We start from the raw sequence: 16247 nt of genomic DNA on the forward strand, positions 1-16247 counted from the left end.
TAAGTGACAGCTATTTGTTTGTGATGGCTCATCAATCACTTTGTGCAGACACCGTAAACAGATAGCTTTAGCGTGGTGGCGTACTTGGTTGTGAATGCAAGCCTAGTAAATGCAGGCTGGAATTGAATCTATGTTTAGTAACTTTAATTAATAGTAGCACTTATAACATTCGTACAGTTCCTGCTTTTATTGTTGTTGTTCCAACATGGATCTGTCATAATGTGCATTTGTGCAGCACTGATTGAGATTGTGACAGGGATGATGACAAGCAGTCAGGGTCCAGCTTATAATATGGATATTTTCAGGCACCGCAGTCGATGTAAAAGCTCTTTCTTTATCTCCGGTGCAAGTCTATTTTCAGCCACAGAGTGTTGTCTCTCTTTGATCACCAGTGCTCCCTATGGTAAAACACCAAGTGTGAGTCCAGCTAACCAGTCGAGGGCAGTTGTGGAGGGTAAAGATGATGGACAATGGACAGAATCACATTTCAACACCTCTTTAAATACATTTTGGGATAACATTAAAGAGCTAGTAAATCACTCTTGCCTCCATGCTAATGTGGCGTCACTTTACATCTGTCCTGCCAAAACCTGTAGCGATTCATCACATTTGTCCACATCAGTAGGCTCAGCACATATGGTGTGTGTTTCAGTTTTTTGGATTTGAAGGAAGTCAGATTGATTGAAGCTGATGTGTGCAATTTTTAGTGCTGAAAAACTTTTTCCTATTTAGGACTACTGTTCAATTCAATCCATCTTTATTTCTATAGCGCTTTAACAATGTAGATTGTGTCAACGCAGCTTAACATAGAAGTTCTAGTAGATTGAAACTGTCAGTTCAGTTTTCAGAGTTTAAGTTCAGTTTAGTTCAGTTAAGTCCAAACACTGAAGAGCAAACCCATCGATGTGCAGTCCCAAATCAAGCAAGCCAGTGGTGTTGGTGTTGAGGAACAAAACTTCACCGATTGATGAAAGTGAAGGAAAAAAAAACCTCAAGAGAAACCAGGCTCAGTTGGGAATGACCATTTCTCCTCTGGCCAAACTTCTTGTGCAGATCTGCAGTCTAGGCACCGGAGGCTGGAGAACACTGGACGTCTATCGTGGAGAACTGCAGGCATATGTAGATCACCGGCGCGTGTTCAGGCTGGCCCATGGCATCAATAGAGACTCGTCTGTCACTGTGGTATTTTAGGAATCAGTCTCATGCTTTCCCCTCCTCCATGACCACCACAGCATCTGCTCTGGATACGGCCTGGTCCAGGATTATGGAGACCTTGGCATCATTTCTTCACAGGTCTTGGATTGCATCAATGCCGCAGCATAATTTCTAGAGGCCTGGGGATGAGTAGCCCTAGGTGGAAAACTGTATAAGCAAGTCATTTGTAGGTCCCTATTATTTATTTGTTGTTTGTTGTTGTTGTTTGTGTTTGTTTCTTTGCTACAGAGCTGACACTGCTTTCTTAAAGATGAGATCAAATGAATTAGTGCTTATATATTTGATTTTTATTAGTTAGTTATGACATTTAGCACATATTGTGACATATTTCTTAATAGATTTTCAGTCCTCGGTTTTCTTAATAATTTCATTTGCATTTTTTTCCCATACAATTTATTTAAACACTTTGTTTTAGAATTATAAGCCATGAAACTGAAAAGTTGAATGAAAAGCCATGAATGTTATCATTAAGACTTCTTCTGTACGAAACAATTTTGAAAACGACTGGAAGAAAACATTTTATTTTTAGTACATTGCTGTTGTCTTTTTTAGTAAATAAATAAATAATTCAATGAACATGCTGTTTTAATATATAGAGACATTTAACTTTGCTGCTAAATATTATATATTAGGGAGACTGATTCTACAGCATATTATCATTAGCAGGCCTTCATGGAAAATGATAGTCTCCTAAAAGTAATTGTGGCACACATTTCTTGGTTTGATTTTTTGTTTGGTAGAGATTTCTTTGCTGAAAATGGTATTGTAGAAGTTTTTCAAAACTTTTGCCTATTAAAAGAGTTAAAACATCAGTTTTTGGATCTATTTCTGAGTCTAAAGGCTCAATGTTTACTGTGAAAAATCAGTTACTCTTAAAGAAAATGAATGTGCTTTCCTTCTATAATTTGATTTGCTTGCAGGACCCTGTTCTAGGACAACACTTATCTTAACATCTTCACATCAGTAATTGAAACTACCACTGCTTTCATGCCTCATTTCACACCACACATTCTCAAACTGTAAATGGAAACTTGTGTTTCAGCTATCAGGACAGATTAAGTGTGGAGTATTAATATTGCTTTATTGTGCTGTTCACATTGTTAGTTTGATTACATGTTTTAATAGTGGAAACTTTAATGTTAAGGTCATAAATCTTTTAAAAGGTAAACTCATATAAGTGTTTAATGTTTATTTAATGTAGCTGTGTAATGAGCTGTATTATTTACAGTTAGCCAGTCATTATTATGAAATAAACAGGCTATAAATTTTTGTTAACAAAGATGACTAAATGACTGCTGATTATTCTTTGCATAACCTTCAAGAACAGGCTTGTAGATTGATGTTTGCCCCTTATTCACAATTAATTCCTGCTGTGCATTTAAAGCTTTAGCTCTGTTTTTTCCAAGTTTTTTTTCATTCAGAGATTAAGAGATATGGAAAATGTAGTAGTGGCCAGCCAAGCCTTCTTAATATCCCAGAGAGAACTGTGTAGATGCATGAATAGTGATTTACTGTATGTGCAACTTTTACAGTTAACCTCTTGAAGACTTCTTACATACATTTTTCTAAAAGCATAATTAATTTTAATCGCTAAACATTTTGATCACAGAAGTCATATTGTTATTACTTGAACTTTGATTAATTCTTTTTTTTTGGGGTTGAATGGTTTTCATTTTGTTACAGGCACTTATGAGAGAGACTGCAAGCGACAATGTCTAAGACACAGAAATCAGAGTCCAGGTCTCGCTCTCGATCAGCCTCCAGATCAAGATCTCATTCTGATTCCCGTTCCCGCTCCAGATCTCAAAGCAGCTCCTCCAGATCCAGGACGAGGAAGCGCAGATATGGGTAAGTGTCAATTACACTAAATTAAAGCAGCTACTGGGTATAGCCTATCATTATGGCATGCAAATGTCATCATTTACTGGAAAGTTCAAAGCAAGTGTGTGCAGATGTGGAATGAAGGGAGTTGGTTTCGATTTTTAATTTCAGTTTTGAGTCCGTTTTTGCTCTTAAAAGTTTCAGTCAGCACTTTCAGTGACGTGTATTTAAATACATACCAGAAGCAGAAGGGACATTTTGTAATTACGCCTTTAAGAGGAAAAACTACTGAAATTATCACTTAATCAGTAGTAATTGTTTCCGTTTTACAGACTGCTGAGTGATTCATTTAGCCCTTTTCTCTCTTACATGTACAATCAGGACCACATGGAATTAGCACACAATGCTGAGTAAATAAACCCAGAAAGAAGTTTAGATTCCATCTGGGTCCGCTTATAGTCTTGTGTTTGGTGAACAGTGAACATTAAAGGTGCTGTATGTAAGTTTTTGACACTTCAAAAGCATAAAAATATCATCGTATGCTTGCAGATATTTAAGAAAATGCTAGGTAAATATTTGTGTTTTTCTGAAAAAACAATCCCACATAGCAAAATTTCTCTGGCCCAGCTCTGGCCCACACAATCAGGTTTTGCTTGGCCCACATGCCCCAGTGAATTACGGTACATGACTGGACCAAATCTGGCTACCAGACAAGGGCCAAACACGGACCATATCTGGGCCAAGTCTCAGCCAAGTTAATAACTCATAACTGGGCCTGAACTGGGCCAGATAGGTTGGTGTGTCACGATTGCAATGTAATTGATAAACCCGTGGAGTGATGCGCTTTAGGCACACTATGGGCACGCTTTTTCTCAAAGTGACCTGATTGGTAGAATTTTTTTTCTTTACTCAAAAATGATTTTAGTGTATTTTAAATGTGGGTCAAGACTGGCCAAACTCACATGGCCCACTTTTAAATTTTTAAATCTGGGCCAAATACTACGTTTTTCATCTGGCCCAAATCTTGTGTGCCGCCTCAAAGACGGTGCCACCTCTGCCAAACTCGGGCCATGTTTGGCCCACATGCTGTATGCCAGTGCCGGATGAATGCCTGCTGTGCCAGCATTATGCCAAATCTGGGCCAGAATTCTTTGCTACTAGGGATGTGTTTTCTATGCCTGAAAGCTTTCTTTGTTTTGGTTTTTTAGCCCGCCTAATGCTAGTTTAGCCAATTATGTGTACCCCAGGTTGCCTTCATAGAAAATCGTATATTTAATTTGTTTATTTGAAAAGCTCTCAAAGCATGTGTCCGTGACTGAAATGCGACCTCCAGTGGACAGAAGCAGACTCCTAAATGAGATGCAGATTCTGAGTTCCACATGAGGTTATTAATTAGCAAATAACATAAATATTACAAGCGTAAACATTGCGTGTCCTAACAATACGCTACGTGACGAGATTTGCAGTGATAAGCAATTTGGTTGTTTGTACTAGGGTTGGGTCCATATACAATGCCATCATCCATCTCTGATGGCTGATAGACATTACAATGCTGAACCAGCATCGCAGTCCTCCCCCTATCCCCATCACAGTAGCAACCTGCTTGTGAAAATTTCACACTTAGGTCTCGTTTACAGTAATACGTCTTAGTTTTAAAATAGCAATTTAGGATGAAAGCGATCTATGTCCACACTGGCCTTTCACCGAGCTTTTCTGAAAAGATCTCCGTCCATAATATACCGCTGAAAATGCATGTCACGTGACCACACACACAAACACACTCTGTCATGCTCTGCAGTGTAGACTATGACCCTGAGCCCCAGCAGTCACCCCAGAGAGCAGTGCACGTCGGACAGTTTATCAAGGATGTACCGCTGGATAGCGTCTCACTATAGTTGTTAAAGTTGTTTTGATCCAGGAATGCAATACAATCACTCAACCACTGGTTGCAGTACAACCAGTTCAACCACTGGGTGTCAAACTTATATACCGCACCTTTAACCACTTGTTCTGATCATACGAATATGCACAAATTCCAACGCAATAAGGCTTACCGTGTATTGAAAGATGCTCTTAAGGATTGAATGGGTTGAAAAACTGTTAACTTCTCACTTTGTCTGTAAACACACAACGGAATCCCATTGTAAACACACACACACACACACACCATGTGACTCATGCTCGGTTTCCCATCTGTGACTCATTTTAAATGAGGATCAATATTCCAGTGCCAGTGTGAGCCGTCTAGCCACAGCTGCCAGGCCAAAGTTATGTAAGGTACACCTTCGCGCATAAAGCAAAGTACCCTGTGCTTTGGCTTCCTTTGGTGTTGAAAAGGGGCTGCTCAGTCACTGTGATTTTACTCTCCATGTGTTTGTCAGCATTGCATAAAGTCTGATATTCGGGAAGGGCTGTGGCTTTGGATAGGCTCACCACACTTTCTTATTTCCCGTGCTGAAATTAAATTGTACTTTCCTTCACGTTCTGCTAGGACTGCTGGTTTTGCGCTTACAGCACAGTAGAGCTCCTTAGGTAGCCAAATGTAAACCGCGCTTGCCAAAAACTGCAGCACTGCGTTAGACAGAAAAACGGATGCATACTGTACTTGTGGCACTTTGTTTAGTTTTTTTTTTTTTTTTTTTTGAGAAGGCATGATTTTTCTTTCATAAGCTTGGAACCTTTTGCCCGTGTGGTTGACAGCGTACTTTGAGCCCAGTTGGAGAGAAGTACAGTGTTGATTTTTCATGCAAATGGAATCGGTGGAGGGCAAAATCTGATTCTCTTATTTGCAAGGGAAATCTAGTGAGCCTGGTTTCTCAGCGCTGACCACAGTTCAAGAAAGATGCTGCTGGAAAAAGCTTGACGCACACTTTTCATAAGAATGAAACTCAGCTGCATGCTTTGGAATTAAGTCAAACTGTCCAAATGAAATAAACTCTTGAGAGTACAAAGGTAAAAGAGCAGCTTGTCCAAAAATTGATGTCAAGCACACTTGATGTCAAAACAAGTAACATTTGATCTAATATTGGTGTCAAAAACACGTCAACAATTGATTACAGGACAGTCCTGTAATTTGATACCAATTTTAGACATCAAGTTATTCACCTTATTCTTAGCCGACGAGTGGGCGCAGCCATTTGAATCTTTTTGGCTTGAGACTTCCGGTCTGATTTACTTCCATTAATTTTTGGGCGTTAAAAACTGCTCGATACGCTGCTTGATGTTGCAAACTGATATTTTCTTATTATATTATTCTATGTAGTCTGTATAGTAATGCAAACATTTGTTTGTAGAGCAAGTAGTTTGACCGTTTTCTGCTGTTTATTATTCCTAGTTATTTCTCCCATAGGCGACTGAATCGGAAGTTCTAAAACAATTGCGAAAACTGGCGCACTTCCGCATTTTAGAATAAGGTCAATTGACATCAAATAGATTTTGACATGTTTTTTTGTTTGTTTGTTTTTTACTTTTTTATGATTAAATAATAAATCAAAATATTTTTATATTTCCCAGTGATGGGTTGCAGCTGGAAGGGTATGCGCTGTGTAAAACATATGCTAGATAAGTTGGCGGTTCATTCCACTGTGGCGACCCCAGATTAATAAAGGAACTAAGCTGAAGGATAAATGAATAATTTTATGATTTATTATATTTGACGGTGGTCAACAGCTACCAGCACTTTTAGAGTCAAATTAAAACAAGAATCGAACAAAACAACATCTATACTTATGGCCATTCAAAAGAATGGGAGCTATTGACTTTTGGCATTTGCATTCAACTACTTAAAATGTTTTACTGAAGAAAAAAATGTCACATACATACATCTTGGATAGTCTAAGGGTGGATAAATTAACATCAAATGTTCATTTTGGGGTGAGCTATTTTGCCAGTGGTGCTTTTATGTTCTTTTCTGAAGATTAAATGCCTCCATTCATTGTAACAACAGGGAAAAGTGCCACCAGTACAATTAAAAAGTCTGCTTTTTTGTGTTTCCCCAGAAGAAACCAAATCAATTGGGTTTGAAACTACATGAAAGTGACTAAATGATGATCCTTTGAACCTCAGTTAACTAAAGTAGCTGGATAAATAGGGGAGCTTTTGTAATTGTTGCCTTCAGTTAAAGTCTACTGTCTGTGCAAAACGAATGTGTTGTAACTGGCAGGCTGAGAACCTCCTCTTTGCTTCGTAGAGAGTCGAAATCTTTCCCATATGACCCATGTGACTGACTCTTTCCATCCGCGCTCACTAGAGGAGATGCGAAGTCTCTCTCGCTCACTCTGAGACTATCATGTTGCTCTGTGCACTACCTTCTTACTCTTTATTCCAATGAAAAAACACATCAGGTGAGTAGAAAACCAGCGGAAACTCTAGAGCAAATTGATTACTGTTGTTGTTTATAGACTTGTAGATTAGTAGCAGGGTTTTTAGTAGTATTGTTGTGTTCAAGGAAACATTTTGCCTTCCAAATGATTAAAAATTCCACTTTATTAAATTGAATGTTTTAAAACAACTCTTGATATAATGCATGTCTTGTGATTTCACCGTCTGACACAGCTGTAACTGCTGCAGTTTATAGTGTAAAAATATACGTTTTTATTTTTGCTCTATGATTATATTGTTTAAATTCTCTGTTTAAAATTCTATTCAGCAATGCCATGCAGAGAATCAAGTACATGTTTAGTACGTTTATCAGTGTTTGTGATATATTGCATGCAGAAAAGCGTTGGCTAAGACACTAGAACTACTTCTAGGACGCGCATAAAGAACAACAGGTCCACCTTGTGGCTAAAGTTGACAAATCAGCAGTACACACTGCCCGTAGAAAGTCTTTAACAGACTGCTTCACAGCTTAAAGTCACAGTTTTAGAATATATATGAGATAAATTATCAATGTACACTACTGGTCAAATGTTTGGGGTCAGTAGGATTTTTTAATGTTTTAAAATAAGCTTCTTCTGCTCAACAATGCTGCATTTATTTCATTAAAAATACAGTACAAATGATAAAATGTTATTGTAGTATGTATATATATATATATATATATATAATTTAATTTAATCATTTATTCCAGGGATCTCAATGATGAATTTTCAGCTTCATTACTCCAGTCTTCAGAGACACATGATCCTTCAGAAAGCACTCTTTATATAGTATATAATATATTTGGAGTTTTTTTTTTTGTTTGTTTTTCTGCTTAGTCCCTTTATTAATCAGGGCTCGCCACAGCGGAATGAACCGCCAACTTATCCAGCCTATGTTTTACACAACAGATGCCCTTTCAGCCACAACCCAACACTGGGTAACATCCAAACACTCTCATTCACACACATGCACTACGGACAATTTAGTTTATTCAATTCACCTATAGTGCATGTCTTTGGACTGTGGGTGGAAACTGGAGCACCCGGAGGAAACCCAAGCAAACAGGGAGAGAACATGCAAACTCCACATAGAAATGCCAACTAACCCAGTATTAATTTGAATATTATTAATGGTAAAAATAATAAAAGCAATAAAGACTGGAGTAATCATTTCATTTGAAAATACATACAATAAGTAATGAATAAATATTTAATAAATAAGTATTTAACAATTTAACTTTTTTTTACATTAAATAAATGCTGCCTTGATGAACAGAATAATTTCATTAAAAAAAAAACATGAAAAAACTTTTGACCGGTAGTGTATATTTGGACAATTTTATTAATATATTTATAATTTTAGCTTCATAAATGAATGTTATTAGTTATCATTATTAGAGTTCATTTTATTTTTATTTAACATAATAATTGTTATTAATATTGAGGTGTTTTATAGTGTGTTTTGAACTGCAAATTCAAAATTAACTAACTGAGTGAAAACTGTTTCAAAGTAAATCTTACATATTTTACTGTACTGCAGAAAATGTCAGAAAGGGGGAAAAAAGGATGTCATAAAAGTACTTTTATATAGTTTGTTTTAGGAAGTTGCCCGGTTGTAAAAGGGATTTCTTTCTTATTAGTTTAAGTTATTTTACTTAAGGCTTCAAGTGGAACATTAATATCAATAAACGTTCTTTCCTTCTCAGCCAATTCTCTAAACATCATACATTTGAATGACAATGAACTTAAATCTGGGCAAAGCAGTGGAGCAGTAGGTAGTGCTGTCGCCTCAGCAAGAAAATCACTGGGTCGCTGGTTCGATCCTCGGCTCAGTTGACGTTTCCGTGTGGAGTTTGCATGTTCTCCCTGCGATCGCGTAGGTTTCCTCCGGGTGCTCTGGTTTCCCCCACAGTCCAAAAACATGCGGTACAGGTGAATTGGGTAGGCTAAATTGTCTGTAGTGTATGAGTGTGTGTGTGAATGTGTGTGTGGATGTTTCCCAGAGATGGGTTGTGGCTGGAAGGGCATCCACTGTGTAAAAATATGCTGGATAAGTTGGCGGTTCATTCTGCTGTGGCGACTCCGGATTAATAAGGGGACCAAGCCGGGAAGAAAATGAATGAATGAACTCAGATTCACAGCAGAGGTGAAGATTACTTGTGAACTATTTTTGATTTGTTTTTCCTCGTGCAGATGTCATTAAGCTTCAGAATTTATATGGACTACTTTAATAGTGCCCATTTTGCCCTCATTGGAGTTTACACCCTATGATTAGAATGCTACATGTCCATATAAAAATCCTACATATAATGCTACATAGCTATATCCAAATTGTTATTAATATTTGAATATGCTCTACAACACAAGTAGTTGTTTTGGCTCAGTTCTTCCTCTTGTTGTCTTCAAGGTCTAGGTCTCGCTCTCGGTCAAGATCCCATTCCCCGCCCCACAACCGGGAGCGGAACCACACACGGGAGTATCAGAACCAACGAGAGTTTCGAGGTAACCACAGAGGATTCCGGAGGCCATATTACTTTCGGGGCAGAGGTCAGGGCTTTTTCCGTGGCCGCTTTCAACGTGGTGGAAGGGGAGGAGGATATAACAACTACCGTCCTAAAAACTGGCAGAACTTCCGGCAACACCCTCAGCAGCAGCAGCAGCAATACTACCACAACAGTCCCAAGAGGGGCCGCTCTCGCTCTCCTAAGAAACAGGCAAACAGTCCAAAATCCCGCAGCCATTCCCGGCGCTCTGACAGGTCATCTTCAGGGAGGTCACCACAGTCGCATCATTCATCCTCCTCCAACTCTGGATCTGCCAAACGTAATTGTAAAAATGTAAGAGAGGATGTTTTGGTTATCGAAGAAACACAAGGAGGAGGAGATAAGGCTCTGGTGGAGCAGGTCAAAGGTACTTCTGCAGCTGAGGGAAATGTTGATGTAGACCGGACTTTGGAGAACTGTCAGGTTTTGATGAACCATGACTCAAGTCCTAAAAGAACAAGTCCGCAGGTCTGCGTATCTGTCACTAATGACCAACCAATTGATTCTACATCCAGCAAGACCAGTCCTGCTCAAAAGAGTTCAAATTCTCCTAAAAAAGGTGCCACCGCCTGGCAGAATGTTGAAACTGCACCTTCAAACAGCAGCCCAGTAAAGAAAAGCACACCACCGGTTTTCAATGGTTTTGGGCTCTTTACAAATTTAGACCAAGAGTCAGATGATACACTTGCTCTCTCTGCTGCATTTATGAAGTAAGTCCATTTTCTTTACATTTAAAGAAAAAACATTGTCTTTTTATAGAGTTTTTAAATTCCAGTCAAAAGTCTCTAAGACTCACCAAAGTTACATTTGTTTAGTAAAAATACAATAAAACAGCAGTCACTTTTATAAAATAAAGGTTCCAAAATAGAGTTTTTGGAGTGCATTTTGGGTTCCTTAATTGACCTTTCAGTGTACAGTTGTTTAAAGATCCTTTTGTTTTTTTAGTGTGGCCTGTACAATTAACCAGGCAATTGTCATGCACATTTTGTCAGTAAACCTGGTTCTAGTAAATCTCAACACAGAGTCATAGTTTACTGAGAAGCTACACACTTACCTGTTCATAATCAAAGATGATTTATTTGCATGACAATTAAATCAAAGATAATCATTCAGATATGATAACTGTTTGCATAGCTTCAGTGAGCTATGGCTTTGTACAGTAAATGCTGCTACATCTGAAAGCATGTGAAAATACCACGTATAATAACTGAATATTTTTACTCCAGACTCACTTCATAATTACAGTCGAGTGCTTGAACTAAATCCTCAATGAACATGGTTAGTTCTACTGTTTATTGAGCAGGGTTTCTTGGATTTCGTCTTCGTGGCATATTTGGAGTTTCTGCGTAAGAGCGCCCTTCGGCATTTGGATGGAGATTTACCACTGATCACAGAACCATGCTTCCCTGACTAAATGTGCATGACAACCACAGCGTTTGTTAAACTGTTTAATTTCAGTGTAATCACCCAGGCCTATTATGAAGAACATTTTAATAATCTAAATGACCTTTTCCACAGTAAATCACAGTCCATCAGGAACACAAATATGCACAACAGGAAGAGAAAACACAAGAGGGCAGAGTAACGCAGACAAAACTCAAGCTCATAACAATGAATGTTAAAGGTTATTCATGGAACCATTAATGCCTATAAAGAACCTTTACTTTTAAGAGTGACATTGCGGTTTTCTATTTGAATAATTCTATTTATTCCTGTGATTGCAAATATGAATTTTCAGCTTTCTTCAGTCCTCAGTGTCACAGATTTTTTCAGAAAGTATTATAAAATGCTGGTTTAGACCTTAAGGCTACATTGGTGACCTGTATATTGAAAATCTTTATGCATTTGAAAATTGCTTTCTATTTTATTTTTCTTTTTTACCTTTATTTTAGTCAGTGTAAGAGTGGATGTAACACAATAAATCCTGTGCGTGCCAGACAAAAAGTAAGATTGCCCAGTTGGTTTCCCATCTGCCCTTCAAACACATCATCAGAGCTGTTGGAAATAAAAGAGCCAACACATGAAGAGCTAGATATGTGTTGTTTACAAATGTCAGCTCACAGTCTGTAATTTAGAAGTGCTATAAAGGTCTTAAGCGTACATATTTGAACTTTGCAAATGGATGAAGTGAAATACTCCCAGCTGCACACACACTTGTTTACCTATTTCAGAGTGGAAGCCATTCATTTGCACACGGTAACATGAACCAAATCCATTACAGTTTATATGCATAGTGTTGTCAATTTGATAAGAAGCTGCAGTCTTCCTAGCAGGCACAGGACGTCAACATGACACCCCAATGTCATAGGGACATTGCATTTTATTTGGAAATGAAAATCGGGTTGATGTCAGACCCCAATGTCAGGCCAACGTCAATGTCCAAAGTCAAACCTAAAATCAACCAAATATCAATGTCTAATTATGTTACAGCTTGATGTTGTGTGATTGTTACGATCGTCTATCAAACGTTGGATTTTGGTGGCCCTACCTGATGAATCAATGTCAGTATTTGACGTCAATATTACGTTGGTTTAAGATGTTGGCTCATCATTGGATTTTGATCACTTTCAACACAACCTAAAATCAAATATCAACGTTGTTATTGGACATCAAATTAACGTTCATCATACACGCTGGCTAGACATTGAAATTTGGTCACCTGACGTCACAACCTAAATCTAACCTAATATTAATGTGTTATGACGTTGTGTGCCTGCTGGGTTTGGTCACGTTAAAATGACAGACAATGCATCTGAGCCCATTACTGGGAATAATAATGGACTGCAAATCTCTTTTTCTCATTGACTAGATTCCTGGAGGAGCAAAAGGTTAAAAAACAGGCCTCTGCATTAGAAAACAACAGGCATAAAGGGAAAAGTAATGGAGATATAGTGTGTGATAAAGAAAATGGAGGAATATTTGATAAAGGCATTGAGTTGTCTCACGTTGTTGATCCTGACAACACAGCAGAGGGGAAATGCAAATCTGCCAAGAGTGGTGACAGTAACAAATTATCCAAAAGCGCACCTAAAAAGGCTCCTCGAAACAGCCCACCATTTCAATGCGAGGAAGGTGAGGATGATGAAGAAATGGAGTTTTCTGATATAGTGGAGGATATGGAAAATAGTCCCTGCAAAAGCAAAGTCACCATGTCTGCTCGTGAAATGTTCGAGAATCGCATCAGGAGGATGCAGGACATGACATGGGATGATGAGCTGGAAGCTCTGTTGCTCTGCCATAAACAGGAAAGAGCATCGAACATCCTAGCTGCGCTCTCTAAAAGAGACCAGCTCAGTGGCATGTTTAGGGATCCTTCCCCTGAAAAGCTTTCTAGTGTAAAACGAAAGGAGAAAACCACAGTAAGTTCCTCTTCTAAACCTACACTACCGCCCAGGAGGAGCTCTGAAAACCGTGAGCAGGAGATGTTTGTGGTTATGAACGAGGAATCCCCACCAAGAGCTTCATTGAAAAGAGGAAGCTGTGAATTCAGTGTGAGGATGGATTCTCTTAGTGATGACCTCGCCAGGTAAATCATTTTTCATTTTTCTTCAAGATCTTAGAGATGATTTTTTAACTACATGATATAAACTCTGAATATACAGTTGAAGTTAGAATTATTAGCCCCCCATTGATTTTTTTTTTCTTTTTTAAATCTTTCCCAAATGATGTTTTACAGATTCGGGAAATTTTCATAGCATGTCTGATAATATTTTTTCTTCTGGAGAAAGTCTTATTTGTTTTATTTTGGCTAGAATAAAAGCAGTTTTAAATCTTTAAAACACCATTTTGAGGTCAAAAATATTAGTCTCTTTAAGCAATTTTTTTTCAATAAGCCACTGTTATACAATAACTTGCCTAATTACCCTAACCTGCCTAGTTAATCTAATTAACCTAGTTACACCTTTAAATGTCACTTTAAGCTGTATAAAAGTGTCTTGAAAAATATCTAGTAAAATATTATTTACTGTCATCATGGCCAAGATAAACTAAATCAGTTATCAGAGATAAGTTATTAAATCTATTATGTTTAGAAATGTGTTGAAAAAAATCTTCTCTCCGTTAAACAGAAAGTGGAAAAATAAACAGGGGGGCTAATAATTCTGACTTCAACTGTACATATTTTATTTTTTTTTTTATTCCTAAACATTGATGTGTTTGTAGGACATCGGTTCTTACCAATGAAAGAAGGAATCTTATGGATTTTGTGCATATGGATAAAAAAGATTTGGAGTTTCAGTCTGTCCTTCGGCACCTTCAGGCTCAGCAGTTTCCCAGAAGCCCATCTGAGCTGTTTGCCCAACACATAGTTTCAATTGTTCATCACATTAAAGGTGACTGATACTTGTACACGTGAGGCTATGAGAGGGCTCCCAGCAAGCGTTTTTTGTTTTTATAACATCTCTAATCGATGTCTAATAGATGTCTAAACATAGTCGTCTTGGCTAAAAGAAGGCTGAATTTGCGCTGTCAGTGAAAATCTATTAGACGTCTAAGAATAGGCCAAAACAAACAGACATGAATGACTACACATATAAAGTCTGTCTAATCTGTCTATTTGATGACTAGTCTAGTTTTGGGCCATTCACAAATTTTTAAGGTTTAGCCTTGTTTTAGCCACGCTGTCTACGCTTAGATGTCTATTAGACATCTATTAAACACATTGCTGGGCTCTTACATTAGCCTTAGTGTTTGTATTGTTCAATTATAGGACCATAATTTGATTGTAGGACCAACATTTTTATGGAGTTATTGGAATTATGGAAGGACAAATGCTTAAAAACAACTTTTTAAACTAATAATTTTTGTTCGCTCACAGCTCAGTATTTTCCTTCCTCTGGACTGACCCTACATGACCGATTTGCCATGTACCAGAGAAGAGCTGCTGAGAAAGAATTCATGAAGCAGAGAAAGAGTCCAGAGATACACAGGTATACAAACGCAGGAAATTCTTTCTGTTGCTAAATTTTAACAAATGTAGATAGACATAAAGTATGTACCAAGTTCAAGTTCCTTTTTCTCCTCTTGTTTCATCACAGGAGAATTGATGTTTCTCCCAGTGCTTTTAAGAGGCACTCTCTTCTGTTTGATGAGGTGAAAAGCTCCATGGAAAACAGCTTCAAGGTGACCGAACATTTTGAAATATGACGTATTTTGGAACAGAATGCTGCACAAGTGATCCAGCCAGAGCATTCTTAGGCTTCCTTCTCTCTGTAAAACTCTTGTTTCTGATGAGAGAGGCATAAAGTCCAAAATGTGAGATGCAAAAAGAGGTGCATTCAGGTTGTTGTGTTGTAAATGCCCCCCTCAACATATGACGGTAACCTTTTACTATGGGTACAAGTTGAGGCAAGAGGTCAGAAATGGAAGTGACCAGTTGTTCCCATGTCAAATCCATTGAAAGGACTCTAAACAAAAGTCATAGTAAGTATTCCTCTTCAAAGCCTGCAAAGAACAAGTGAGGTGTTTAGGCCAAGTTAAAACCGCATACTTTCATGAGCACCAATGAAAGGATTTCTGCTGTGGTCCTGTAATCTTGCACTATTTTGTTTTGATCTGATTTTGGTGAGAAAATGAGAGGAAAACAACCCCTACCTTTGCAGACTGTTGCCATTTCTGAGTGATACTATTTAATAAGCCTGTTCAAATGCAAAAATGGCAGATATAAATGATGTTAGAGAAGGCCTCTTCCTCTCATCCATTTGCATGGTTGTTTTAAGTCCGCTGTTGTCATGTTTTGGTCCCAACCCATACAATGCTGCATGACGCTAATAGAACACACCGCTAACCCTCATCTGGCCAAAACATCTCTCTTTCTCCTCAACGCAGGTCGATGGTAAAAAATCTAAAGGAGAAACAATGGACCTTCGGCTGGATATTGAGCGCAGGAAGAAATACTTGATTGGAGAGAGGGAGCCCAGAGAGGAAGAATGCGGAGGAAGAGTTTTGAGGGAATCTCCAGATTCAAGCAAGGAAATACCCACAGAGAAATCCTCAAAAAAACACAAAAAATCAAAGTAAGCTGCTTGGGAAAATGTGCTACACAGACTGATCATGAATACAGAACTGTAGATGCTGAAGCATCGAGTCATTTTGCTGATTTTACACAACTAATACATTGACACCCAGCAGGCACACAACATCATATGATGTTGATCTTTAGTTCTGTTTTGGTTGTAATGTCAGGTGGCCAAAATGTAATGTCTAATAGCAATGTCAGCTGATATCTAATACTGATGTTATCTGATGTTGATATTTTGTTGGTTTTTGGCATTGACTAACCAAATTCCAACATAATTTTAATGTTGTT

The 16247-nt window shown here is 38.0% G+C and overlaps 1 protein-coding gene across 14 annotated transcripts in view; it reads left to right on the forward strand.

Annotated features, from left to right (window-relative positions):
* thrap3a (thyroid hormone receptor associated protein 3a) overlaps window positions 1-16247 on the forward strand; it is a 32801-nt gene that overhangs the window by 10147 nt on the left and 6407 nt on the right. For 4 of the 14 annotated variants that reach the window (XM_009292516.4, XM_009292517.4, XM_068214170.2 and 1 more), the window contains exons 2-8: window positions 2899-3063; window positions 9805-10650; window positions 12750-13466; window positions 14102-14271; window positions 14757-14868; window positions 14977-15061; window positions 15767-15954. In XM_009292516.4, coding sequence (XP_009290791.1) covers window positions 2927-3063; window positions 9805-10650; window positions 12750-13466; window positions 14102-14271; window positions 14757-14868; window positions 14977-15061; window positions 15767-15954 — 2255 coding nt within the window. In that variant the 5' untranslated portion in view covers window positions 2899-2926. Of the gene's footprint in view, window positions 1-2898; window positions 3064-7147; window positions 7380-8901; window positions 9544-9804; window positions 10651-12749; window positions 13467-14101; window positions 14272-14756; window positions 14869-14976; window positions 15362-15766; window positions 15955-16247 lie in introns of those variants that run through there. The other 10 variants (XR_012392256.1, XR_012392258.1, XR_012392257.1 and 7 more) reach the window with 7 other exon arrangements.

The sequence above is a fragment of the Danio rerio genome, chromosome 16, assembly GCF_049306965.1.
Source record: "Danio rerio strain Tuebingen ecotype United States chromosome 16, GRCz12tu, whole genome shotgun sequence".
In the NCBI taxonomy this organism is placed as follows: Eukaryota; Metazoa; Chordata; class Actinopteri; order Cypriniformes; family Danionidae; genus Danio; species Danio rerio.